This window comes from Phocoena phocoena, chromosome 13 (assembly GCF_963924675.1).
Source record: "Phocoena phocoena chromosome 13, mPhoPho1.1, whole genome shotgun sequence".
NCBI lineage: Eukaryota > Metazoa > Chordata > Mammalia > Artiodactyla > Phocoenidae > Phocoena > Phocoena phocoena.
The window spans coordinates 89,952,385-89,976,960 of NC_089231.1; the positions used below are offsets into that span (position 1 = coordinate 89,952,385).

Below are 24,576 nucleotides of genomic sequence, written 5' to 3' on the forward strand. Positions count from 1 at the left end.
GACGGGGGCCTTTCCTCCACCTTCGGACTGGAACTACTCCCGCGGCCCTCTGGGGTCACGACGCTGCCCGCAGCGGGTCTTGGGACATCGGCCTGCACGGTCGTGCCGCCGCCTCCTTCTAATCGAGCTTCGCCTGCGCACGCACGCTGTGGGTCTGTTTCTCTGGAGGGCCCTGACTCGTGCACCCCTTATAGCGTGGTGCCTGGGGACTTTCCCTGTGTCTTCCCTGGGGCCTCTGACCGCAGCCTGCTGGGCCCACCCTCTGCACCACGATGGGGCTGGGTGGAGGTGGGCACCCACGGGTGGGCAGTGAGGCTCTAAGGTAACGGACCTGCAGGCTGGCGTCCCATGGTTAGGAGGTGACATCCAGGGTGGACAGGTAGGGACTCTGGGGGCCTCGCTGCTCTCCGGGGCCTGTGTGGGAGCAGCCTGTTAGCAGTGAGACCCTTGTGGGCTGGGTGACCAGGAATATCTCTGGACCTCTCTGGGCCTTGGCCTCTGTCTATAAGGGGGCTGACATTCATGCGTCACGGGCACACCAGGAGTCAATACTTATTAAGTACTTTGCGTGTGGAAAGCGAGCCGCCTTCACCAGTGCTTCCTCGTCACCTGAGGGACAGCCTCAGCGTTCTTCGCCAGGGAAGCCCGTGGCCATAGGCTGGGCCAGCTGCTGACCAGTAGAACCTCCCTCCTGGCATCACCGTCCTGAGGAGAGGGCACCAGAGAGGGAGCGTGGAACTCCTCGTCACTTCAGGGACTTTGCACTGGCTGCTCCCTGAGGGAGGCTCCCTGGGCTCTGACCAAGGGTCGTCCCCAAGCATCTCTGAAGTGGCTCCTTCCTTTCTGCTTCCCTGCCTGTGTTACCCTGCTGCCTTTTTGGGTGTCGTGACAACTCGCCTGTTGGGCCAGCTCCCTCCTGATCTGGTCCCAGGTGCCTGGAGCCAAGCTAGCCTAGAGTCGGCGCTCACTGCCAGTTTAATGAGTTGGCCTGTGAGCAGGGCCGGTGCTGGGAAGTCCTGGGGTCAGCAGGGGCTCTGTCGGCAGGGCGTGAGGGAGAGTGACCCCCTCGGGCTAAGATGAGCTGGTGCCCTTGGGGGTTCTGGCAGTGGCCACCGAAGTGCAGATGACCTGTGGGTGTCCCTGGGGTCTGATAGCCCAGAGTGTGAGCATGGGGAAGGGTCAGTCCTGCATCCAGGACGTTGGGGTCTCACCTGCTGCTCAGGCAGAAGCCTGTGGAACTTTGGGCAGATCCACGTGTGGTGGGAGTGCTTCTGCGTGGAAGGGTGTCTGACCTCACAGATGCACCAGGACGAGCGTCCTGCCTGCGGCCTCACGGTTCAGCTGACCTTTAGGAGCCCCCAACCCCACTGGCACACCATCCCTCTCTCTCTTCCTGGTTGACGCTGAGTCAGCCCCTGAGCTGACACTGGGGACAGGGCAGGGGTGCAGGGCGTGCAGGAAGGTGAGTACGCCAGCCCTTGGTGTGGGGTCAGAGGTCAAGGGGTGCCACATGCCCCCTCTTGAGAGGCTGTGGATGGCCCTTCGCTCCCCAGATCCTGCTTGAGCCGCAGGTCTGTGTGCCCATGCATCTGGGCCTGGGAGAGGAGAGGGATCTGCTGCCACGCCTTGCGCAGACACGACCGTGTGCAGCCGCCGAGGGGGGTGGTCAGTCAGCCTGCGATTGGACATGGCTGCTCCCAGGACAGGCCACGGGCCACACCAGGCAGGGCAGCTGGGGGGCTTCCGTGCCTGGAGGGACAGCTCCAGTCTGGCTGACCTCATTGGCACTCCTCTCGAATTCTGGGAATTGTGGGCCCCCTTCACTGGACGGGAGGAGGGATGTGGGGAGTCGTCTTGAGGTAGCTGCTGGCTCCAGGTCAGAGGAGCCCACGCGGCAAGCACAGCACATCCCTTTCCCTGCCCCCAGTCCAGGGGACCACAGCAGGCTGGGACATTGGTCCTTCCTGCCACCTGCTTAAGTGGCTTAGGGACGTTTCCTGGGGGGCCGTGAGGGTGTCACCTGGGATAAGTCACCGTTGCCCTCATTCAGGCTTTCCTCTTCCCCTCCTTCGTGGGCAGATGCTTTCGGAACCTTCTGGGTCCCTTGTTGGCATTTCCTTAGCTCTCTCTTTAGCAGCCCAGTGGCGCTGGTGCTGCCCCTGGTTCCCCCATGGACCCAAGCAAGAGGCCGGTGGGTGCACCTTTCCTCTTCACCACCAGTGAATGCCAGGCATCTCTGGGCACATTGGCAGAGCTGCAGGTGGCGGTGGGTCCAGGCCCCCTTTGCACTGTAGGAGCTGTGCAGGCAGTGCAGAGGCCCAGCCGCCCATGGGGATGGGAGACCATGCTGCCGTTGTCGGCATCGTTTTAGCACGTGCTTATTAAACACCCACTGTGTGTCAGGCCTGGCTCCAGGCACTGGGCACAGCTGTGAACAAGGCAGGCCCAGGTCCCTGCTCCAGGGGTGATGTCTGGGGTCGCTGCAGCTCTGCACACCTGGCTGACATGGAGACTGCTTTCCCAAGACAGGCTCCCATTGGGTCAGGATGCCAGTTGGGCATCCTCGAGTTGGGCTGATAAACCCACGGGTGGCTCAGGACCAGGGGACGGGGCAGCTGGAGTTGCAGCATCTCTGCCTACAGCCAGCTACTGCGGCGATGGCCCTCAGCCCAGGGCTCGCCCCGGTCTCAGACCAGGAATCCAGAGGGTGCCAGGATGGGCCGTGCCTCCTGAAGGCCAGCCCAGCCACCAGTCTCAGCAGCTGCTTCCTGCTGAGCTTGGGTGAGGCCTCACACTGGGCCAAGGATCAGACCCCACGTCACTGGCTGGGCTCCTCGGGAAACTCACCCCAGTCACCCTCCCCAAACCCCCAGTCCTGACAGGCCCACCCGCACTCATCAGACCCGTCTGCCGCCTACCCATTCACCCATCTCCCTTCATTCCCCTTCATGTGGCCCTCCCAGGATGGGAGGCTCCTTCCCGAGGTGTGGCAGCCTGACAGCCCACTGCGGGGAGGTGGCGGGTAGTGGCACCTCCAGGTAGGTGCTGTCACGTGCCCAGGGCCCCACCTTCGGCACAACGTGGTCTCTCATGGTGTCACTGGTGGGATAACACTTGGAATCGTGTCACCGCCGATTAACTGGCTTTGTCCTTCCTCACCCCACAGAAGGACATGGCCCTGAAGCCACACGAGCGGAAGGAGAAGTGGGAACGTCGCCTTGTCAAGAAGCCCCGTGAATCAGAAAACTGCCCGTCTGCAGAGCCTGGTGAGAACGGGCGGCCCCTGGAGGCAGGCAGCTCCGAGCAGGACCTGGAGCCCACCTGCGACCGAGGGGAGAAGAAGGCCCCTCTGCAGCCCACCAAGCAGGTGAGCGCTGGGCCCTCCCACTCCGAATCAAGGGCTCCTGGGCGGCCTGGGGGCCACAGCAGCACCTGGACACCACCCATCGGCATCTGGGCCTGCCTGGCAACGTGCTCCATCGTTGTCGGGTGTGGGATTAGGGGCATATGTGGATTGGGGCCGGGAGCAGCCGCCTGCCGGAAGTCTGAGGGTTCTGAGTGGAGGCAGGGGACACCCCGGGGTGGGGGGTTGGGGTCACAGCCAGAGAAAGGCAGACCAGGCCAGGAACCCAGGAACTGGGGGCAGGGGGTGCTTGGCTCAGGCGGAACTGGAGGGTGCACCCGCTGATAGGCTGGCCCCGTTTCCCCATTGCGTCTGTCAGGCTCCGCCGACTATGGGGTGTCCAGCGTGTCTGTAACGCGTGGGGACCAGGCTCATTGCTGGTTGCTCTCCATGTGCTAAACTTACGCGAAACGCAGTGGGTCTGCGAGACAGGGAGGGAGTCACGTCAGTTGTGGTTGGTGGACCAGGTGCAAGGAGCAGCCCTGCTGGGAGGGGCCATCCTTGCTGTCACCCAGAGCCCAGCTGGCATGGGGCAGGGAGACTGGGGCCAGGGGCTTTCTCCCAGGGTACAGGGTTCTGTCCTAGGTGTCGGCTCAGCACTACAGCTGTTTTCCTCTCCAGGGACTCACTGGTTTGCGCCTTCTTTTCAGAGAGGGGTTCTTCTTGGTGTTTCACACTCCACTTTCAACTCCCTTGGGGATTGGAATGCTGGTGAGGGGGCAGCATGTCTCAGGGGCCTGGGCTGGATGGGGGGTCTACAGGCACACCTGCCCAGGTGGACACGTGCTCTTTCTTCCATGCAGGTGTGCTCCCCAGAAGGGGGGCCGCTCCCAGCCAACCACTGGGACCAGAACGGCCCGGCCCAGCGCCAGCAGCAGCTCCAGCCCAGCCAGCCCCAGGGGTCACTCCCAGCCCCGTGTCAGCGCTGCCAGCCCCGTCGGGCTCTCCCGGACCCTGGGCAGCCCTTCCAGCCCCAGCGGCCACTCCCGGGTCAGCGCAGCTGGCCCCAGCGGTCACTTCTGGGCCCAAGACAGCCCAGCCAGCCCCGGCGGTCACTTCTGGGTCCAGGTCAGCCCTGCCGGCCCCAGCAGCTGCTTCCAGCCCCAGATCAGCCCTGCCGGCCCCAGCGGTCACTCCCGGCTCAGCCCCGCCAGCCGCGTTGGGCAGTCCTAGCCCCCAGGCAGCGCTGCCGGCGCCTGCGCTCCCTCCTGGCCCCGTGGCAGCGCTGCCGGCCCCTGCGGTCCCTCCTGGCCCCGTGTCACCTCTGTCGACCCCTGCGGTCCATCCTGGCCCCGTGGCACCGCTGCCGGCCCCTGCGGTCTGTCCTGGCCCCGTGCCACCTCTGTCGGTCCCTGCTGGCCCTCTGGCACCGCTGCTGGCCCACGCGGTCGTGGATGGGCCCGTGTCTCCGTGGCCAGCCCAGCAGGGCATCCTCAGGACAGCGGTGCCGGCCCCCACAGTCACTCCTCGTGCTGCGCCCACGTCGCCGGCCTGCCAGCTCACTCTCGGGCCAGTGCTGCTGCCCCCGGCGGCTGTCCCTAGCCCCATGCCAGCCCCGAAGGTCCCTCCTGGGCCAGCCCAGCCGCCCCCGGCGGTCCCTCCTGGGCCTCAGTCAGCCCCAGCAATTAGTCGAAACCCCAGAGCAGCCTGGCCCCCCCAAGCCTTCACTGCTGGGCCCTGGACAGCCGTGCCAACAAAAGCGGCCACTCATGGACCCAGAACAGCCTCACCCGCCCAAGCGGCCACTCTTGGGCCCAGAACAGCCGTGCCGACGAAAGCGGCCACTTCTGGGCCCGAAACAGCCCTGCCAGCCCCTGCGGTCACTTCTGGGTCCGAGCCAGCCCTGCCAGCCCCAGCCGTTACTCCCCATACCTGAGCGCCCGTCACTTCTGGGCCGGCCAACCCCGCCCCGCCGGCCTCTCCTGGGGCCCCCGAGCCAGCCACGGCAGTCCCTGCTGGACCTGGTCCGGGCCCATCAGCCCCAGCTCTCCCTCCTGGCCCCAGGCCAACCCTGCCGGCCCCTGAGGTCACGACGGACTCGATCCTCCACCCCTGCAGTGGCCCGCCAGGCCCCATCTGTGAGCCCTGGAGCCTGACGCCTGTTTTCCCAGACCACCCCAGGTGTGGCTGTGCTGGGCCGGGCCAAGGCCCCCTCAGCCTGTGGCCCGAGGTGTGTTGTCAGACTGGCCGGAGGCCTTCTCCGGACAGGCCGGGCCATTTGCGGCTGGAGGCTGAGGCTCAGCAGAGACGGGAGCCCCTGCAGGGCCACCACCGAGCCGAGGCCCCCCACGCCGGGAAGAGAGGAGAGGACCACAGCGCCTTCCCACCTCCCGCCAGGCTGGCCCCCGCCGTGCCCGCTGCTTTGTGACGTGCACGCGCCCGGGAGAGAGCACACAGCCACCCCCAAGGGCTCAGGCTTGTGGGGTGGGGGGTCCTTTAGCATCTCTCTGTGCCTCTAAAGTGCCCACATGTCCTTGAATGTTGGACTTCCATGCCCGGGTGTGCTGCCCAGCCAGTGTGTGAGTTTGTGTGTGCATATACATGGTGTGTGGTCTGCAAGTGTCTGCCTGTGCGTGGAGTGTGTGCGTGTGTGATTTTGGGGGGTGTGCCAGCTGTAGGCCTTGCCCTCCTTGGGCCCCACCCCATCTGGCCAGTGTGCATTCCCATCCCCCACCAGGTAGAACGTGGGCACAACCAGAGCCAGGCCTGAGGTCCTGCTGCTTCCCTCTGCAAAGGGTGATGTTTGCCCAGCTCTAGAGTCCTGTGACTGTGGAGAGGGGACACGAGGGATGCTCAGGGCTGTCTGTGGTTGAGTAGCAATTGCTGGTGAGACAAGAGGCTCCCCCTCAGGACTCTTCTTCCACCCCAGTGACTGAGCACTGAAGCCGGGGGCAGTCTCCTGTCCACCCCCCCAGCTTTGGACCAAGAAGGTCCATTCTGAGGCCATTCCCAGAATGTCCCCTCCCAGCATCCGACTCGTCCCCTACAGCTTTCCGGCTCCGGGCCCCCTAGGACGTCCCCGGTCAGGGCAGACCTCACACTACAAACCTTTCTCTGCTTCCCCCCACTCCCACCCGACCCGCACCTGTGCTCAAGGGTCACCACCCCTTGCCCCTGACCTCTGGCTCAGGGCAGCCCCGCACTAGTGCTCCTGGAGTCCTGGGCACAAGGTGGGAGAACAGCGTCGGCCACCAGGGGTGCCCTGGCCAGGCTCCCACGCAGTGCTCTGTGCGCCCAGTCTCACCCGGCTGTGACAGCCACCTCTAATACCGACCCGGTTCATGGAGGCCACGGAGGTGCCCCCCGGTTTCCAGACCCGAGCCTTCCTCCCTGCTTGGTCATGAGGACCCTGGCCCTCCGGGGGTCCTGACACCCAGAGCAGAGCCTACAGATACCTGGTCTCCCTCCCAGAAACATGGGGCTTATTTTTCTGATTAAAGAAAATAAAAAGTGCTGTGCCATTATTTTTATAACAGCATCAGTGTTTGTAATTTAACAAAGTATGTGTCGTACTGGAAGTGCTTTACTCTGACAAGTGGTTTTCTGCACATCTGGACTTGCCTGTCGTTCATTCCATTCCGGCTGAGCTGCAGGAGAGCAGCCAGGGGAGGGGGTGCCTGGCCTGGACCTGGCTCACTGCGTCACATGGTGTGGGCTTGGGGGGACTCAGCTCGCCATAATCACCCTCCAGGCCTCCCTGGCGGCCTCCTTGATGGACCAGCTCCACCTGTCCTGTTTCGGAGCCCCGGCTCTGGAAGGGGTCTTTTTCTATATGCCACTGAAGGCGCTTCTGAGGTCTTGTTGTTGACCCTTCACGTTCGTTCCCACTGTTCCCTGTCGTCATGCACTGAGGGTGGCAAGGCTTCAGGCCACCCCCTCCCTCCCAGTGCCCTGAACTCCCAGCCCAAGGGGTAGCGTGAGCATCGCTGCACCGCCCACGCGCCCGGCCCCATGCTCTTGTCTGGGCGTGGCACAGGCAGGCCAGGACTGGACGGGTGCAGCTCCTGCCTTTATAGGCCTTTCTGCTCTGCGCATGTTGGCTGCAGTGCTTGGGTGCCACTTAGTGGGGGAGACAGGACTGTCGGGGCACCATCTCTGATGGCAGAAGCGGGGTGGGGAAGAGGGCTGAGCCCACAGGGACGCCACGGCTGGGGCCGCCCTCCTCCTTCCCCTCCGGAAGGGCCCCGGCTGTGGGGGAGCTCCGAGGTGACTGGGGTGGGGCTGTTCCCTGTGTGATCGCTGCTGAGGAAGGGGCTTGGCTTCTGCCTGAACCTGCAGGGGCCCTCTGACCCCTACGGGGCTCCGCATGGCTGCGGCTGGCCTCAGGTTCAAAGTGCTGGGACCTTGAGGGACGTGCACTTGGGCGAGGCACCCACTGGCCACGGAGGGGACTGGGCTGCGTGTGTCGTGTCCTGGGGGACCCGTGTTGCCATGAGAAAATATAGGTCCAGTGTGGCCAGATCTTTGTTTCTGCGAACAACTGGAATCCTGGGTTTTTCTGTGGATTCAGTGATTTTTGAAACTTTGGTGGCTAATTCTAATTTGATGACTCACCTTGCTGGCCAAAGGACACAGCTGTGTGGGCTCTGCGTGGCCTGGTGGCAGAGGTTGGGGCCCTGGCAATTGACCTGGCCCCGAGGTCAGGGGTGTGGGGTGTGGGGTGTGGCCCACCCCGTCATAGGGAGAGTAGGGCAGCCCAGCCTGGTGGGTGGGGCTGGAGTGAGTCTTTGGGGGTGTCGTGGGGCTCTGGGGGAGGCCCCATGCTGCCCCAGGGAGCCCTCGGACGGAGACCAGAGCCTGGGCACAGTGCTGTACTGGGACCTCTCCTCCGGCCCTGCAGCCCACCTCCCCTTCTGCAGACTGGGCCGTGGGGAGGGGACAGGCACCTTCTGGTCAGGAGCCCCTGACTTGGCGCCTGGTCCCTGTTAAACCTGTGATGGGCAAGGGCAGTGGTGGTTGTGATTTGCTGCCAGGTTGAAGAGGGAGGGGTGACCAGGTGGTCCGTCCAAAAGCGGCCAGAGATGGAGCGTCCTGTGCAGGTGCTTACTAAGGAGACCCCTTGGCATCCAGCCAGTGGGTGGCAGGGCAGCCCCGGGAGGTGAGCGTGGGCGACCCCGATGAGCCCCTGGCCCTCAAAGGGGACCGCACGCCACTTCCAGCGTCCACCTGGGACGCCCAGTCCAGGCTGACAGTTTCCTGGGGAGGATTGCTCGTCTGCTGCTGTGCGCAGGCCTTCCCCGTGTGCACGTGTGCACGCACCTCTTCTGAGCACAGAGGTGCTCCACACGTGAACGCCTGGTCACTCCCAACAAGATCTACTCCTTCACGTGGGAGACACTCTGGGGAGGACAGGCCCCTGGACCGGCCGCTCCCCGCACGAGGACGTCGTCGGCACCTAAGGCGCCGACACTGAGGATGCGTCCCAACTGAAGCAGATCACCCACGCCCCGTGTAGCCTCTGTCCCTGCAGACACGGAATGTGACTCAGTCCCCCAGTATGTTAGGAGAGGCAAGCGTGTGTCTGGTGTGCACAGATGTCTGGCTGGCCCGCCTCCCCCAGCCAGGGGCAGCATTGACCGCAAGACACCCCTAGCAACTTATCAGAGCGGGGGTGGTGGTGTCTAAGGAAGATGGTGTCCATGTCCAGCCACCTGCCCTTGCCTGGGGGGCTTGACAAGAAACCTATCCCAGGGGTGGGACTGGGGAGGTTGAGACTGAGGGGTGCACTGCCCAAACCCCTGGAGGGGTCCCAGGGGCCTTGTCAAAGGCAGGTCCTGACCCTGCAGGTGACGCTTGGAACAGCACACTCTTTGATAGGACTGTAATAGGACCCACTTTACAAGTATGAAGAGAAGAGACAGAATTAACCCTAATATATTTTAGATCCATGTACCATCAGCTCTGTGTATCTGCGGACGCAGGGGGCTGACTGGGCTACATCATTTTATACGAGGGACCTGAGCAACCGTGGATTTCGGTATCTGCAGGGGGCTCCTGGAACCAGTCCCCCACGGACGCCGAGGGATGGCTATATTCTAAGTAGTATCGTTTCAACATGTAGTCAGTATGAAAATTATCAATGGGATATTCCAGTATTTTTGTACCAAGTCTTGGAAAGGCAGCGTGTATCTAACTCTGCCCTTATGCAGCCCTTCTCAGTTGAGACTGGGCTCAGACTGGTCCATTGTGTCTCAGAGCCGGCAGGGTGGGGAGGTGAGCTTCCCAAGTTCACTTTCTCCCCACACTTGCTCCTCTTGTTGGTTTCCTCATTCCCTCGCTCAGCCAGCCTTGGTTTGACCCCTCACCACTGGGCCGCAAAGCCGGGCGCGTGTCAGCCTAGAACCTCCCCTTGAGCACCAGGCCTGTGTATCCAGGCCCGAGACCCTCCACTCAGATGCCACAGCCCCCGCACTGAGTGAGAACAAGCCAGAACACAGCTCTAAAGCTTCCCCGCACTTCAGTGGGGAGGCTTGCGTCTGCCCCGGTGATTGGGCCAGAAACGGGGCCCCCTTCCACTGCTCACTCCCCTTCCCAGGCCAGTCCTTTGCTTCTGCCTCCTACCTGTCCTTATGAGCAGGGTTTCATTAGAAAATTCAAATGGAAACAAAAATTCACCATATAGAATGTGTGGGGTGCAACTAAAGCAGTGTTCGGAGTGAGACCTCCAGCTTCAGTGCTCGTGTTAGAAAAGAAGACGGGTTCGAGATCAGTGACCTGAAGAAGCTAGAAAGAGAAGAGGAAGGAATCCTAAAGAAGAAAGGGGCGAATGCAAATGAGCGTAATTAGTGAACCAGGAAGCAAACGATAGAGAAAATAAAGCCAAAAATTGTTTCTTGGAGAACATCAGCGAAGTTGAGAACTCCGTAGTTAAGAATGATTAAGCAGAAAAGAAGGCAGATTACCAGCGTGAGGAACGGAAAAGGCAGCAGCGCTGCAGGGGCTACAGACGTGGAGGGATGGCGCAGAGATGATTTTATTCCAGTAATTGAACAACCTAGGTGAAATGAACAAATGTTTGGAAAAATACAACTTGCCAAAACCGACATAAGATGAAATAGGTGATCTGAATAGTCCTGTACCTGTTAAAGAAACTGACTTTGTCACCGGATGTCGTGCCTACCCGTCGTGGCCAGCCCACCACCATCTCACCAGCAAAGAGAAGCTGACCTCCCAGTCGGCCCAGGGACTGTGTTCAGCGACCGCGCCTGTGAGGCCGCGTGTTGCTAGTGCCATTTTCAGACGAGGGCACTGAAGCAAAAAACAAGCAGCAACAGCAATGACAACACGAGGAAGCATCTCCGTAACTTGCCCAAGACAAGCAGGAAGAGTGGCTGAGCCAGAATTCAAACCAGGTGGCTCGGCTCCAGAGTCTCTGCCCTTGACCCTGACCTTTCCGTGGAAGACAACAGCAGCAGCTGGCCAGCCCCCGTCTCCCTGCCTGTCTGCGGGCAGCGAGGTTCCTCTCAGGAGCTCATTTGAGCATGCCCTTCCCTTGCTGAAAGCGTTCTGGAAGGTCCCCTCCACCCTCGGGAAGTCCTGGCTCCTGGATATGGCCTGAGCTCCCCCTGCTCCCCCCCCCCCCCCCCCCCCCCCGCAGCCTGCCTGCCAGCTCACTCACCCTGTGGCTCAGCTCCCGCGCCGCCCACCCCTCCGCACACGCCCTCCCTCCCCTGTGCCCGTGCCCCTCTCCTGCTTTTTTTTTTTTTTTTTTTAATTTTTATCTTGACTGTGCTGGGCCTTCGTTGCAGCACGTGGGCTTCTCTAGTTGCGGCGCGCGGGCTTAGTTGCCCCACGGCATGTGGTATCTTAGTTCCCTGAATGGGGACCCAGCCTGCGTCCCCCGCATTGGAAGGTGGATTCTTAACCGCTGGACCACCAGGGAAGTCCCCCGTGCCCCTCTCTTTCAGCTCACCCTTCTGCGGTGTGGTGATGACCCGTTTCTCATCTGCACCCCTCCACCAGGCCTGGTAACCCCGAGGCTGGCAGAGGGCTGGGCCCCTGGAGCCTCGGTAAACGGTGAGAGTCGTGGGCGCACTCCACGTTGGCCCGTCCATCCTCCTCACCATCACACCTGTCGGCCGGGCCCACATTTGTTGGCCAGTTTGTTTAGGGGTGTTTCTGATCACTTACAAGACAGTTTCCAGACTGGGCCGGGTAGAGTCCTTCCAGAAGATTCACACTTGGCCGCTGGCAGATGAGCATCGTGGTGGGGAATAAGCTCTGACACCTGCTAGCGGTGTGGCCTTGGGCAGGTGACTGCCCCTTGGTGCCTCAGTTTTCTCATCTGTACAGTGGGGTAATGACACCCCTCTCTAAGGGTTTTCGGTGAGTCAATTTAAAGTCAGAACCATTCTGGGTCCTGGCTAGCTGCTGTAAATGCCTGGCTCCTTTAATGTGGATGGTTTCTCCCACCTCCACCTGTTCTCCCACCTCCACCTGGGCTGCAGCTTGTGGGGAGGGGCAGCCGCGGGGGGCTTTCCTGGGTCGTTCTTCATCCTCTCCCCCTCCCACCCCATCATGCCGTCATCGTCATTATCGTCGGCTCTGCGCCAGCTTGGCTGGTACCACACACGTGGAGGTGCAGTTCCAGGGTTAGGCGCCCGGGCTCTGCAGTGGCCCCAGGCAAGGACTCCTCCTCTCAGATGGCCTGTTTCCTCGTGTGTAAAGTGGGGCTGTCAATACTGCATGCGCCTCAGGTTGCTGAGATGAAAAACTGAGTTGGCGTGCACGGTCCGTGCTAGATCCGCTCGTTTGCTGCTCTTACCGTGGTCACTGCTTTATCGTTATTCCCTGTAGAAGGGTTCCTCCTGCCTCCTGGGTGAGGCCTGGCCAGGCGAGGCTCAGCTTTGGCCTCCTTGGCACGCTCACCTGGCCCCATCCTGCGGGGGGAATCCGGCGGTCTGGCACGGCCTAAGGGCAGAGTGCTTGGCCTTTCCGCAGCTTTGGCGCCTGTGCCCGGGGCCTGCAACATGGGCCCCCACCCCAGACAGGACCCTCACGCGGATGGAGCATGGGGGACCTGCTGAGGGGCGCTGTTGGGAGGAGGGCGGAGGGGAGTGGACGCCTGGGCGCGGCCGGCACCCACCCCACGCCCCCGGCCCGCCGTGCTGTCAAGCCCGTTCGGCGTGTACTTCTTTGGGCTCTGTTGTCAGTCCCTGTCTGGGCCCGGGAATGCCTCAGTGACTACGACACACGTTGGAGTTCCAGACAGGCGTGACAGGAGTGGGGAGATTTGGGGGTGCCAACAGGCCTGCTTTAGACCAGGGGATCGGGGCGGCCTCACCCAGGAGGTGACCCGAGCTGAGGCCCGAGTGACAAAGAGCCAGCTGGCCAGTACCCTGGGATGGGGGTGGCGCAGGGCCTGGGCAGGGGTGAATGCCACTCGCCCACAGAGGGGCCACCTGGGGGTTCCATGCTGCGCAGTGATGTGAGCTGAGTTACGCTTTTCAGAATTCACACTGGAGGAGGGCTGGGCGGCTGCGGGGAGGTGCTTGCGGCTTGACTTAGCAGACAGATGGGGCCGGCAGTGGAGCAGGCTGAGTGGCTCAGCCAGAGTGGAGGTGAGATGGAGCCCAGAGGACCCTGCTCTGGTGGCACACACACCCAGGGTCCACTGGCACGACTGGGGGCAGGACACGGCACACCACCCCTGTCCCCCAGCAAGAGGGACCACACTCAGGGCGTCACGGACACTCACTGCTTACATAGAGCTCCCAGAGCCTGCTGGCTCCTCGGGTTGTAGCCTCAACTCAGCCAGCATCCCGTATACGGTCTGTTGCACGTCTCCATCCCCCATCTGTCCATCCATCCATCAGTCACCCATCTGTCCATCTGTCCACCCGGCCGAGTCCCGGGGAAGGACGTGGAGCAGCGGGAGGGGTGGCCAGCCTCCGAGGGCAGCAGCTCGCTCCCTGACCCTGTGCTGGCCGTGGGACCCTCCCCACTGTGCCGGGCCCCATGCCAGGTAGTGGGGACTTAGGACAGCCCCTGCCTATTGGGCACTCGCGGTCCAGCGACCCTGCTTCGCTCTCAGAGGGACACCTGGTGACGCAGGAGTGGAGGGAGCATCGGGAAGGATCCCTGGGAGAAGCAGGGCCCACGGCCAGAGCCGGGGCTCCTTAGGGCTGACTCCATGGTTCTGGAGCCTCCACCCCTTCGCAGCCCGGAGAACCGCCCCCCTCCCTCCCGCTTCCCCGGGTCACCCGGCAGCTGCAGTACCACACTTCACCAGCAGGCGCTGCTGTCAGTCGCGGACGCCAGCCTGCAATGCTGCACTTGGGGTGACCGTCCTCCACGCGGAGCTGGGGGGTGTGCTGTGCGCATGCGGAGGAGAGGCCGTGCAGGCCGCCTTGTCGGGTGCGGCGGGGGTCCTGACCTTCCTCGCCCACCCCAGCGTCGGACTCGCCCACCAGCCCCCTCGTGGGTGTGTTTGCACGGTCTGTGAGAAGGGCCCCTCCCTGGGCCAGCCTTGCCCTATGGCCCTGCCCAAAGCCCAGGCTTCCCAGAGTGGGAGGTAGAGCACAGACGTGGAGCTCGGAGGGCGGGGCCGGGGGCGGGGGGCTGAACAGAGTAAAGCATGTGATGTCCTCACTGCTGTCACATGCCAGGCCGGAGGGGGTACAGGTCCAGTGGGGTCAGGTGGCCCCCTGAGCGACAGGGAACGGGGTACAGAGCAAGTAGTCTGGGCGGCAAGGGGCTTCTTGGGCAGAGCTTTGGGTTTACAGCCCTGGGGCACTGATGTAGCAGGGGTGACAGGGGCTAGGGGGCGGGGCACCATGGGGAGGGGGGGCCCCATCCCCGGCACAGCCTGGGCCTCGGACCCTGCTGCAGTCCAGGCTTCAGGTGGACCGGACAGGCTGTCGCCCCCCACTTAGCTGTGCCGGGCACCTGCTCCAAGGGGTCATGGAAGGCTTCGGAGCCCACAGAGCGCACTGGACACTGGGGACCGGCTGGAACGAGCAGGAGCCGCGAGTGGGGGCGAGAAGGCAGATGGGTTCTCATGGATGAGCGCAGCTTGGCCTCCCAGTCCAGCCCGCGGGGGCCAGTCAGGGCCATGGGCTTGACCTATGGCTGCCCAGTCGTCCTTGAGGTGCCCAGGGGAGTCACCTGGGGGGCCCAGGAGCGCTTGGTTTGCACAGGGGGTGGTCCCTGAGAGGAAATCGGGGTGCTGGGAGGAGTGGGGAGTGAAGGAGGAGGGGCCTCCGCTGCAGGCCTGGGTTGCCACGTGGCCCCGGCACGGAGAGGCCGGGCGTGTGCGTGTTTGCGCGTGTTCGCTGAGTGGACACGGAACGGGGTGCCTGGGCTGTCGTGAGCCTGTTTCTGCAGGGGTGTAGTGGAGTTGGCCATGGCGGCACTGTTCCTGACTCCCTTCTCGCTGGGATGTGCCTGACCCTTGCCCCACCCCCCAGAGCCTGTCCCCCGACTGGTTTGAAGGAGACTCTGGGTGGCCTGAGCCGCAGCCCCCATCTCAGGGTTCCCCAGGGTCTGCACTAGGCCATCCTCCACCCCTTCCCCTCCCAGGCCCGCGGGTGTGGAGGCCAAGTGGGTCTCTCCTTATCCTGGAGGCCAGTGCAGACCAGCCGTGGGTCAGAGGGCACCTCCCACCCCTGGCGGGCAGAGGGGAGAGGCATGGGGCAGAGCCCAGAGCCCCTGAGAATGTGTGTGCGCTCGTGTGCACTCCTGAGAGCTCCACGGGCTGGTGCTCGTCTGCGGGCAGAACCGTCTGGTGGGGCGTGAGCTCCTGCAGGGGCTGTCGCGTGTGGCTGTCCGGGTTGTGCACTGCACAGCTCCAGGGCCGCCGCCCCACTGTCGCCAGAGGTGGCGCGCAGCAGTCGGGTGTGCGGAGGGAGGGCGCCTCTGCTCCGTCTGCGCTGCAGGGCTCCATGGGTCGCGGGGGCCCTGTGTGCGCCCTGCTTCAGCCAAGGGTCTCGGCAGGGTGGTGTGCGTGCAGGGCGCCGGGCAGGTGTCAGGAGCAGGTGGGCGATGGTCGGGATGTGGGCAGGAGAGGCCGGGGTGGGTTCACGTGGGACCGTCCAGGGGCTCTCCGTCGCCCTCGTATCTGTGTGCTCTGGTGGGTGCTGGTCTGTGAAGGGTCTGGAGTCCTCGTGAGCCTGCTCACTGCTGGAGAGAGGGGTGCCGGGTGCCCCAGACAGCCCCAGGGCATCCCAGGCCCAGGGCGTTTCCTCCCCCCACCAGGGGGGAAGCCACCTGGTGTGCAGCTTGAGGGGCAGCCTGGGGACACCGCTGGGTCCCACCTCTTGAGCCCCTTCTCAGCCGCACCCCCTGGACTGGCCGCCCACTCCCCACACTCTGGGGGTCTGATCACCAAGTGGAACCACACGCTGCCTCTCTGTGGCCAAGTGCACTTGGCGGCCGGCCCGGGAGACAGACGCTTCCTCCTGGGATGTGCCACAGAGCCCAGGGCGGGGAGGGGAGCCCTGCTGGCCGGAAAGCCCAGGACCCCAGGTGCTCCTGGGGTGCCTCAGTCTGAGGGTGGTGTCCCTAACCCTGCTGGTCTGAGGGAAGTGTCCTCTCCCCGCCCTTCTGAAGGCTGTGACCTGACCCTGCCAGCTGGAGAGCAATACCCTGCTTCCACATATCCACCCGTCTAAAGGGGAGTGCTGGCCCCGCCAGCCTGAGGACACGTTCTGGTGGTGTGCCACCTTGCACGAGCCGATTGTTGTGTGTTCAGGATTCTGCACACCTCGAGGAAAGCCTCGTTGCTCCCAGCAGTGCCGTCCCCTACCCTTCCCGATAGCCTCGTGACCCACCTCCTCACCTCTCAGAGTGTCACCTCAGTGAGGCCCTCCCTGGCGACCCTTCTTTGCTCTTCTCTGCCGTAGTCCTTTCAAAGCACCTGTGGCCATTGCCGACCGTGTGCTGGCCTCTTTGTGGGCTTCAGGGGGGCGGGGCTTGTGTCTGTTTGTGTTCATTGCCCAGAACAGAGCCAGCTCATAGGCACTCGGTAAGCCTTGGGTGGGTGGATGGATGGACGGGTGGATGACGGGTGGGTGAATGGATAGATGGATAGATAGGTGAATGGATGGTGGATGGATGGGTGGGCAGATGGATGAATGAGTGGACAGGTAGATGGGTGGATAGATGGATGGATGGATGCGTGGGTGAGTAGATGGGTGGATAGGTAGAAGGGTGAATGGATGGATAGATGGATGGATGGATGCGTGGGTGAGTAGATGGGTGGATAGGTAGAAGGGTGAATGGATGGATGGATGGATGGATAGATGCGTGGGTGAGTAGATGGGTGGATAGGTAGAAGGGTGAATGGATGGATGGATGGATGGATGGATGCGTGGGTGAGTAGATGGGTGGATAGGTAGAAGGGTGAAAAGATGGATGGATGGATGGTTGGATGAGTGGGTGGCTAGATGGGTGGATAGGTGGAAGGGAGGATGGATGGATAAAGGATGGATGGATGGGCAGATGGATAGACCACAAGGCCCAGGGGTGGGCACAGGCACAGGGGCTCCCAGCTGCCCTCCCAGGACAATCAGTGCCCAGGGAATCCGATGTTATCTCTCCAGCTCCAGCTAGAAATGGAGGCATGGCATCCCTGGCCTTCTGGCATAGCTGGCTAGCAGCATTTCTGAGCCGCTAGGAAGCAGACAAGGCTACAGGACAGCCAGACCCGAGCTTGGGCTGTTTGGGGTCCTGGCCTAGGAAGAGAAGGTGACCAGCCATCCCAGTCCAGGGTTGGGGTGGTTCCCAGGGCACAGGACTCAGTTTTACAGGATTTTCTGGGAAATGGGGCTTTCAGAGCTAAAACCAACTGCCTGAGGAAGGCTGACAGACCCCAGCCTGCCCCGCTCTGCAGGGCACCACCGAGGAGTCAGGATAAGGCATCCTCTCTGAGGCCCAGCTTAGAGAGGAGACAACTTGTGTGAATGTATGATGTGGACTGTGGCATGCTCCCTCCTCCCATTTCAGCTGTGTGGGGGTTGTTCTTTAGCCTCTGCTTCCCCTCCCGCTTCGCTGGGTGTCCTTGTGCAGTGAGCAACCTGCGCAACTATGCACAGCAGCCCTGCGCCAGGCCTTTCCTGTCCTTGCGGTGGCCCTGGGTCCAGCCTTCTTCTTGGGCAGGGACCCTGCTCTGAGCCCAACCCAAAATACTGTCCCGCAGCAGTGAATGTGGGGCTCATGGGGGTGATTACTAAGGATCAGAGCTGTGAGTCTCAACTGGAGCTGCAGCAGAATCCCCCAGAGGCCCGATGGCGCAGCAGGTCTGGGGTGGGGCCTGAAAGTGCGCACTTGCACTGCTAACAAGCTCCTGGGTCCCGCCGCTGCAGGTCCAGGGACCCCACTTTGAAAACCACTGCACTAGGGCATTTGTTTTCTTGCAGAGGCTCCCTACCAGCAAGGCAGTGAGGAAGGTCCCCCAGGCTCCCATATTCCCTTCTTTTGGTGAGACCTGTCACGGGGTCCAGAGGCAAGAAAGGCCCATCCCTGCGGGGCAGTTAGAGCCCACTGGGGGCAACAGGGACACCTGGTGGCTTCTCGGTGCTGGAGAAGGGTTCCGGCTCACAAGCAGAACCTCTTACCCCCATAGTGCCTGCGCAGGGCTCTGTCGGCACCCCCCTTTCACAGATGAGGAGACAAGCTCAAGCACAGTCAGAAGAGGCAGCGCTGGCCCAGGGGCTGCGCATTCACCGCCGGGCTGAGCACGATGGAGCTAGCGAGGCGGGGGTGCTCCTTCCTGGGCTAGGACTGGACCCCCACCCTGGGCCTGCCGTGGGGAGCGAGGGTGGTATTGAGGCGTGGGCTCCCCCCGGCTGTGGCTGTTCTAGCTTCCCAAGAGGGCTGCCCTCCCCTGGGTCCTTGCACCCAGGGCCCGGGCTGTGGACGGTCACTGGTTCTGTTTTGTCATTATACTCTGCTGGCCACACAATGTAGGGCCTGTGGCTCTGGGGAGTTGTGCCCCATCTCAGGGCTTCGGTTGGCCCTGGGGAAGGGGCTCTGAGGGGCTGCCTCGAGAGAAGCTTCTGGCTGAGCCCACCCTGGGGTCTGCAGGAAGAAGGGCGCAGGCCATAAGGGGTTTCCTGGGGACTCGAGAATATTCCAGAGCATAGCTGGTGCGCCCTGCTGACCCGTCCTGACCTTCCGCCCTGCCTGGGGTCTCTGGGGCTGAAGGATGCTTATGACAAAACGGCTGGGTGTGGAGGACTGGGCCTGCCTGACCCCGTCGTGGTGCAGGTTCTGAGCACTCCTGAGCTCCGCGAGCTTGTGCGCTGGGCTGGGAGGCCTGGGGGTGGATAGGAGGACAGGACGTTCGCACGCCCTGCACGGCCCCCAAGCTGCCCCACGGGGACAGTGGCCGCCCCTGGAGCAGGGGTCATCGGCTGCTAGGCAGCGTGCAGGCCGAAAACCACGGCCTCGGTGTGCTGCTAGGAGACGTCAGACACGCAGACGAAGGTTTGGGCTGTCGGTGCGTGTCCAGATGAAGCTGTGGGAATGTTCCAACACAGGGAGGCTGGAGAGACCGGGAGGTGGTGGGATGGCCGAGCTCAGTGGGTCCTGCCAGGAGGGCACCAGGAGCTGGCAAGACATGGGTGGAGGCTGGCCTGGTTCAGGGGTGGTGACTTCCTGGGCCAGGGAGGGTGGAGGTCTGGGGCTGTGATGTGCATCCCTGCCCCACAGTTTTGTGAGGTTTGAAACTATTTCCGAGTGAAAAGAAAGATGCAAGCAGGATTCTGGGTCCACTTTCCACACTGTCACTTAACCTCTCTAGGCCTTGGTTTCCTCGTCTGTAAAGTGGGCGCAGAGCATCTAACAGGGCTTTTGTGTGAGGAGCAAAGAGCTGAGGGCCCACCAGGTCTACAGAAATTCTGGCAGATATATGACATGGCAGCACCTGTCCTAGTGAGTACTACTTGCTTCGCTCTGCAGATGACAGAACTGAGGCACAGAGAGGTTGAGTAATGGCCCGAGGACACACAGCGGGGAGTGGCTCTGCAGACCTTGCAGCCCTGACTGCCCACCTTGGGTGGTGGTGAGGACTGAAGAGGCCCGGGAGTGACGTGCATGCCGGGAGCGGGGGTGAACTGCCGCCGGCCTGTCTTGACGCCCCGTGACCGGCCCTGGTGGAGTGGAAAAGGGCAGGGCGGCCCATTGGCCCGCTTGCCATCCGGGACCCTTTACAGCCGTCCACTGGGCCAGCGGGAGGAAAGGACAGACAGAGCTGGTAGCAGTTTATGCCGCTGAGTGCCCGCCCTTTGCCCTCTGAGGCATTTCTTTCCCATTCTGGGTAGGAATGGGCGGTAGTGGGTTGTAAGTGTTTGGCTGTGCCCCTGGTGCCCCCGCCCCAGGCTTCAGCCCAGAGGGACCGGGTCGCGGAGCGGGGAGGAGGCCGAGCCTGGCTGTGCCCCGGCCCCACCCTGCAGGGTGTTTGCTGAGCCCGTCTCTCCCGTTCCCCAGATGAAGGTCACGGTGTCCAGAGGGGGCGACCACAACAGTGACGGCGACAGCGTCCGAGAAGCCACCAGCTCCCGGAGGAGCAGTTCTCGGGACCAGCTCAGTGACGTGAGTAGCCCAGCCGCTCACCGGAGCATTTCTGGGTCCCTGGGGCGACTGCCAGACCAGCCCCCAACCTTCAGACACTGCAAGCCGTTTGCTTAGGGGCCCGGAGTCTCAGTTGAGGGTTTTGTGCTCACAATTAGCATCTGCCTTCATTAAAACATGATTTTTCACTAATTAGGGCTTCCCCGTTAGGAGGGATTTAAATGAGGAGCAGCCATGAGGCACTGGCAGGGGCCCACGGAGGTGACCATGCTGGGGTGCAGGTCCTGCATCCCGCTGGGGGCAGGCTCGGGGTTGGTGCCAGGCTGGCAGCCGGCAGGGATGTCGATGGGGAATGACTCCCACAGATGTGTTTATTAAGAAGGGCAGGGGGAGTGTCCCTGGCCCGGTGAGCCGGTCTGGAACTGCAGGGAACAAGCTGGAAGCACTCCCACCTGCCCAGGCGGACCAGCCTGTCAGCTCGGGCTGGCAGTGGCATGGGCGTCCAGCAGTCCAGCTCGCTGCTGAGGCAGACACTGGGGGCCACGCGGAGGGGAGGGTGCGCCGCCGAGGCACAAGCTGGCCTGGGTCTGGGGACACCCTTCGGTGTCCTGCCTAAAAGACGGGTCCCTGAGCTCAGGTCCCGGGGTGGGTGTTCTTGGGGCCCAGTGTGCGGATGACCCAGGCAGGCAACACACAGGAGCTCCCGCTGGGATTTGGCCCACCACAGTGGGGGTGCTGGGTAGCCCTCCAGGGCCCCCGGGTCTCCCTGGACCATGGAGAAGGGGATGGGCAGGTGATGTAAGGGCTAGGGGTGGGAACAGAGGGGCCCCAGGGGGAGGGAGGACTCAGGCAGAAGGGGCCCCAGGAGGAGGCGCTGCTCGGGAAGAGGCCTTTGTCTTCTTGACCCCCAGCTGCAGAAGTGGCCGCAGAGCAGAGATGGGTTTTCTGCAGGGCTAAATGGAACGAGTCGTCTCTCATTATCATTTAAATGGGGGCTGGGGGAGGGCGGGCACGGGAGGCCGGGCTCCGATCTTGTTGCCACAAGATGGGAAAATAGGCTGGTAATTGTCTGGGGCCGCGGGGGCTGCCCTAGTTCGAACTCCTCTAATTGCCAGCCGGGGTAAACGAACGGAGACGGATTCTGAGCACAGCGCCGGCGGCGTGAGGGCGCAAGCTTGGGGACAATTATGGCACCCTCCCCACCCCATCAGCAGGGCCTGGGATTGGGCCACCCCTGCTGGTGAGGGACCCCCACTGCGGTGAGCTCGGCCTGGCAGACCCCAGGGGCTGCCCGGGGAGGGGAGGGGTGGCCTGGCCTCAGCTGAGCAGAGCAGAGTGGCCCGGGCTGCAGTGGTCACCCCTCCCAGAAGAATCTTGGCATCTGGACCTCAGTGCGGTCTGGACCCTGGTCTGTGGGTCCCACAAACCTCAGACAAGCCCACCCTCGCTGACTGCGCCAATGTCCCCCGCACACACACCTGCCCTGTCACCATGTCCTGTCCGCCTGGACCTCAGGGCTCAGCCCTGGTGACCACCGCCAGCCCTGGGGAGCTGCTGAAATGCACTTGACTGGTCTCTCCCGTCGGATCCGAAATGCCCTTTTGAACCAGAGGGAGCTCCGTCAAGCATTGTTGGGGTCGCCCTCACAGGACCTCTGGGGTGGCTGCCAGCCTCCAGGCCACAGCTGACCCCCACATCTTGACATCTGAGGCCCCAGTTGCCCAGCTCCTCCTCCAGGAAGGCTTCCCGAGGCTTCCCGCTGGACCCTGTGACCTGGGAGGCTCGTGGGTGGTGAGGGAAAGGTCGACCTGAGCACAGAGAGGGGGTCAACCCCTGGCCCAGAACCCCGTGTGGAAAGGTGGGGTTGGTCCTCTGGGAGGGGCTGAGATCTGGCCAAGGGCTGAGCCCGTCCCCGAGGAACGTGGGGAGACCCCGCTGGGCTGGACCACATCTCCAGGTCTGGGGGTGGAAGGCTCCTGGTGTGGGTCTTCAAGCCAGGCCCCAGGCTGATCTGGGCTCCGTGTTGCTCGGCGTGGCCCCAGGCCAGAGTGCCGGCAAAGACCCCGGAGGGGGCTGCCGGTCTCTGCCCGCTCAGGTCCTCGGAGGAGAGGGTGGCCATCAGGGGCTGCCCCCGGTTCCTGACTGTCCTTCTTCCTTCCCTGCAGAGCTCGGCGCAGGCGGTCTCAGGCAGAGGTTACTCCGTAAGTCTCCCGCCCTGCTTCTGCTGCTGCTCCCCACACCCCGGCCCTCAGGAGTCCCGACTGTGCCAGGCGCTGCCCCCAGGCTGGAGGGGGGGGGGGGGTCGGTGCAGGTTGGGGGTGGGGCCAGAGGCTGCAAGGGAGCATCCCTCCTGGGGTCCTGGCCTGCGAGGAGTGTGGGTGGGCCGGACACTCTGCCTCTGGGTCCTGTGGGACAGCGCTTGGTGTCAGGGGTCCCACCCGTGGAGCAGCTGCCCCCTAGCACCCTGACCCCATCTCCCGGACCATACTCGGCCGGGCCGGAGAGTCTGGACCGGGGCATGAGGCCCCAGCCCCTTAGCTGTCGTCTGGGGCCCAAGGGCAGGAGGGGGACGGCCTGCTGCCGCCTGATACTCCAGCCAAGGGGGGTCCCGTCCCTGTCCCCCAGCCCCCTCCTCACGACTTCATTTCCTCTTGAGTATCAGGAGGACTGTTAATGACACCATAAAACCCAGAGCTCCATAAAAGCCATTTCTGCGGATTTACAGCCGTTTTGGCTCATTGGAGGGCAGGGGCCTGGACTCCGCCCGCCTCATCCCCGCAGCCCCTGATTTACTGCGAGTTCCAGAGTTCCAGGGTTTGACAGGCAGCCTCTCTAAATCACAGGGGCTTTTTATAGGGTGTGTAATTAGCCCATTAATTCCCCAGGGGGCAGGGACAGCCATGGATCCCTGGCCGTCCTCTCCCCCAGCTCCCCGACCCCCAGGGTCCGCCGGCCCAGGCAGCTCTGCCTTTTGCCTCTAACCCCGGGCCAGGCCATAGCGTCTGCGAGCCTTTGACCTGGGGGGCTGGACACTTCTGGGTGCTGGTCCCGGGTGCCACCAAGGGGTGTCTTCCTGGGGAGGCCTCTGCCCTCCTTGGGCAGCCTTGGTGCTCTCATCTGTGGTCACAGTCATGGTTGGTGGCCCGTGCTGTCCCTTCCTCCCGTGGGCCTGGGCGGGCCTGACACACCAGCCTCCCCTGGAGCTGTGTTGGCAGTGACATTCAAGCCAGGAGCTGGGCCAGGACCAGGGCTGTGGGAGATGGTGGGCAGTGTGGGCAGGTCGGCATGGGGGCGAGCTGGCATGGTAATGGGAGCCAGAACACCCACCGGCCTGCATCGGCCCCAGAGGGTCCAGGAGTCCCGAGAGGCTGAGCCCAGGGATGCCTTGTGTGGAGCCTCCCGCTGGCTCTGAGATGCCCGGGGCGGCTGGGGTCTCCCTGCCCCAAGTCTCCTTGCCAGAGCTGCTGGGCGGCCCTTCTGCTTCCAAATCACCATGTGTCATTCGTGGTTTCTCCCCAGAACGCTGCTTTGAATGTTTCCTGGAGAAGAACCTGTAATTAACATGCCAGCTGCTTGCAGCTTAGCTCCGTACCGCCGCTGCACAGGGGTGACAGATGGTGACGGGCAGGGGCCCAGCCTGCTGCTCAGCCGTGGGGTTCCTGAGCCATGTCTGCAGCAGCCTGCGTGTGCGCACCAGGCCCTGGCGTGAGCAGATGTGTCTGCAGGTCCCTGACGTGTGCTGGCCAGCACTGCAGGGCATGCGTGGTCAACCCGGCCCAGGTGGCACTCTTGCCCAGTTGGCATGGTCGCAGGTGGGGCTGCCCCTGCAGCTGGAGGAATGGAAATGGGCCCAGAGGACCCTTCCCCAGCAGGCAGCGGCTCGGGGCTGGGGGCAGGCAGGCGGCTCTGCCAGGAGACAGGGGGCTGGGGTTTGGAGGCCAGCTGGGCTGAGCTCAGGGCGGCTGCAGTCCTGCCTCTAGACCCAGATTTCACTGTGGAGGCCTCAGACACACCTGAGGGTGCCACTCAGGTTGGGGGCCGTGTCTGTGTGTGGCTCTCAGTGAAAGGGGAGTGTGTGTTGTGTACCCCTGTGTGTTGACATATGTCGGTCACATGCACGTGCCTTGAGGCGGTGTCTCTGTGTGGCCATGCGGCTGCACGCCTGCGCGTGGAAGCGTTACGTGTTTCTCTCTGGCCATCTGTGTGTGTGTCTGGGTCCTGGCCTCTCGCATGTCTGTCTGGAGGTGCCCGGATGTGTCTATGTATGTAGCAGGTGGGTGTGTGCCACACGTGTGTGTCTGCATGTAAGTGTCCATCTGGGAGCCTGTGACCGGACGTGGCACGGGTGCATCTGTACATGTACAACTGGGATTCTGCAGTACGTGTGTGTGTGTGTGTGTGTCTGGCCACGTGGCATTGCGTATAGGTGTGTACCTTGGCCTGTGTGTCCCTTGCCGTCTGTGCGTGTCTGCAGTTGGGGCCTCAGGCCCAGCAGGGGTCACACTTGTCCTTGCCTCTCCCCAACAGCGTCCCCCCACCCCCATACTAGGTGACAGGGCGGCGGAGGGGGGGGCATTTGTCACCTGACCTGGTTTATAGACCATACTTAAAAAAGTTTAATTTGCCGAGATTTATCCCCAGCAAATCCCCAATTATCATTC

The 24,576-nt window shown here is 62.9% G+C and overlaps 1 protein-coding gene across 1 annotated transcript in view; it reads left to right on the plus strand.

The window, feature by feature from the left end:
- Nucleotides 1-24,576, plus strand: part of FBRSL1 (fibrosin like 1) — an 82,266-nt gene that overhangs the window by 11,939 nt on the left and 45,751 nt on the right. The window contains exons 2-4 of the mRNA XM_065889545.1: nt 3,167-3,367; nt 19,832-19,936; nt 22,081-22,116. Of these exons, the coding sequence (XP_065745617.1) occupies nt 3,167-3,367; nt 19,832-19,936; nt 22,081-22,116 (342 nt within the window). The remainder of the gene's footprint in view (nt 1-3,166; nt 3,368-19,831; nt 19,937-22,080; nt 22,117-24,576) is intronic.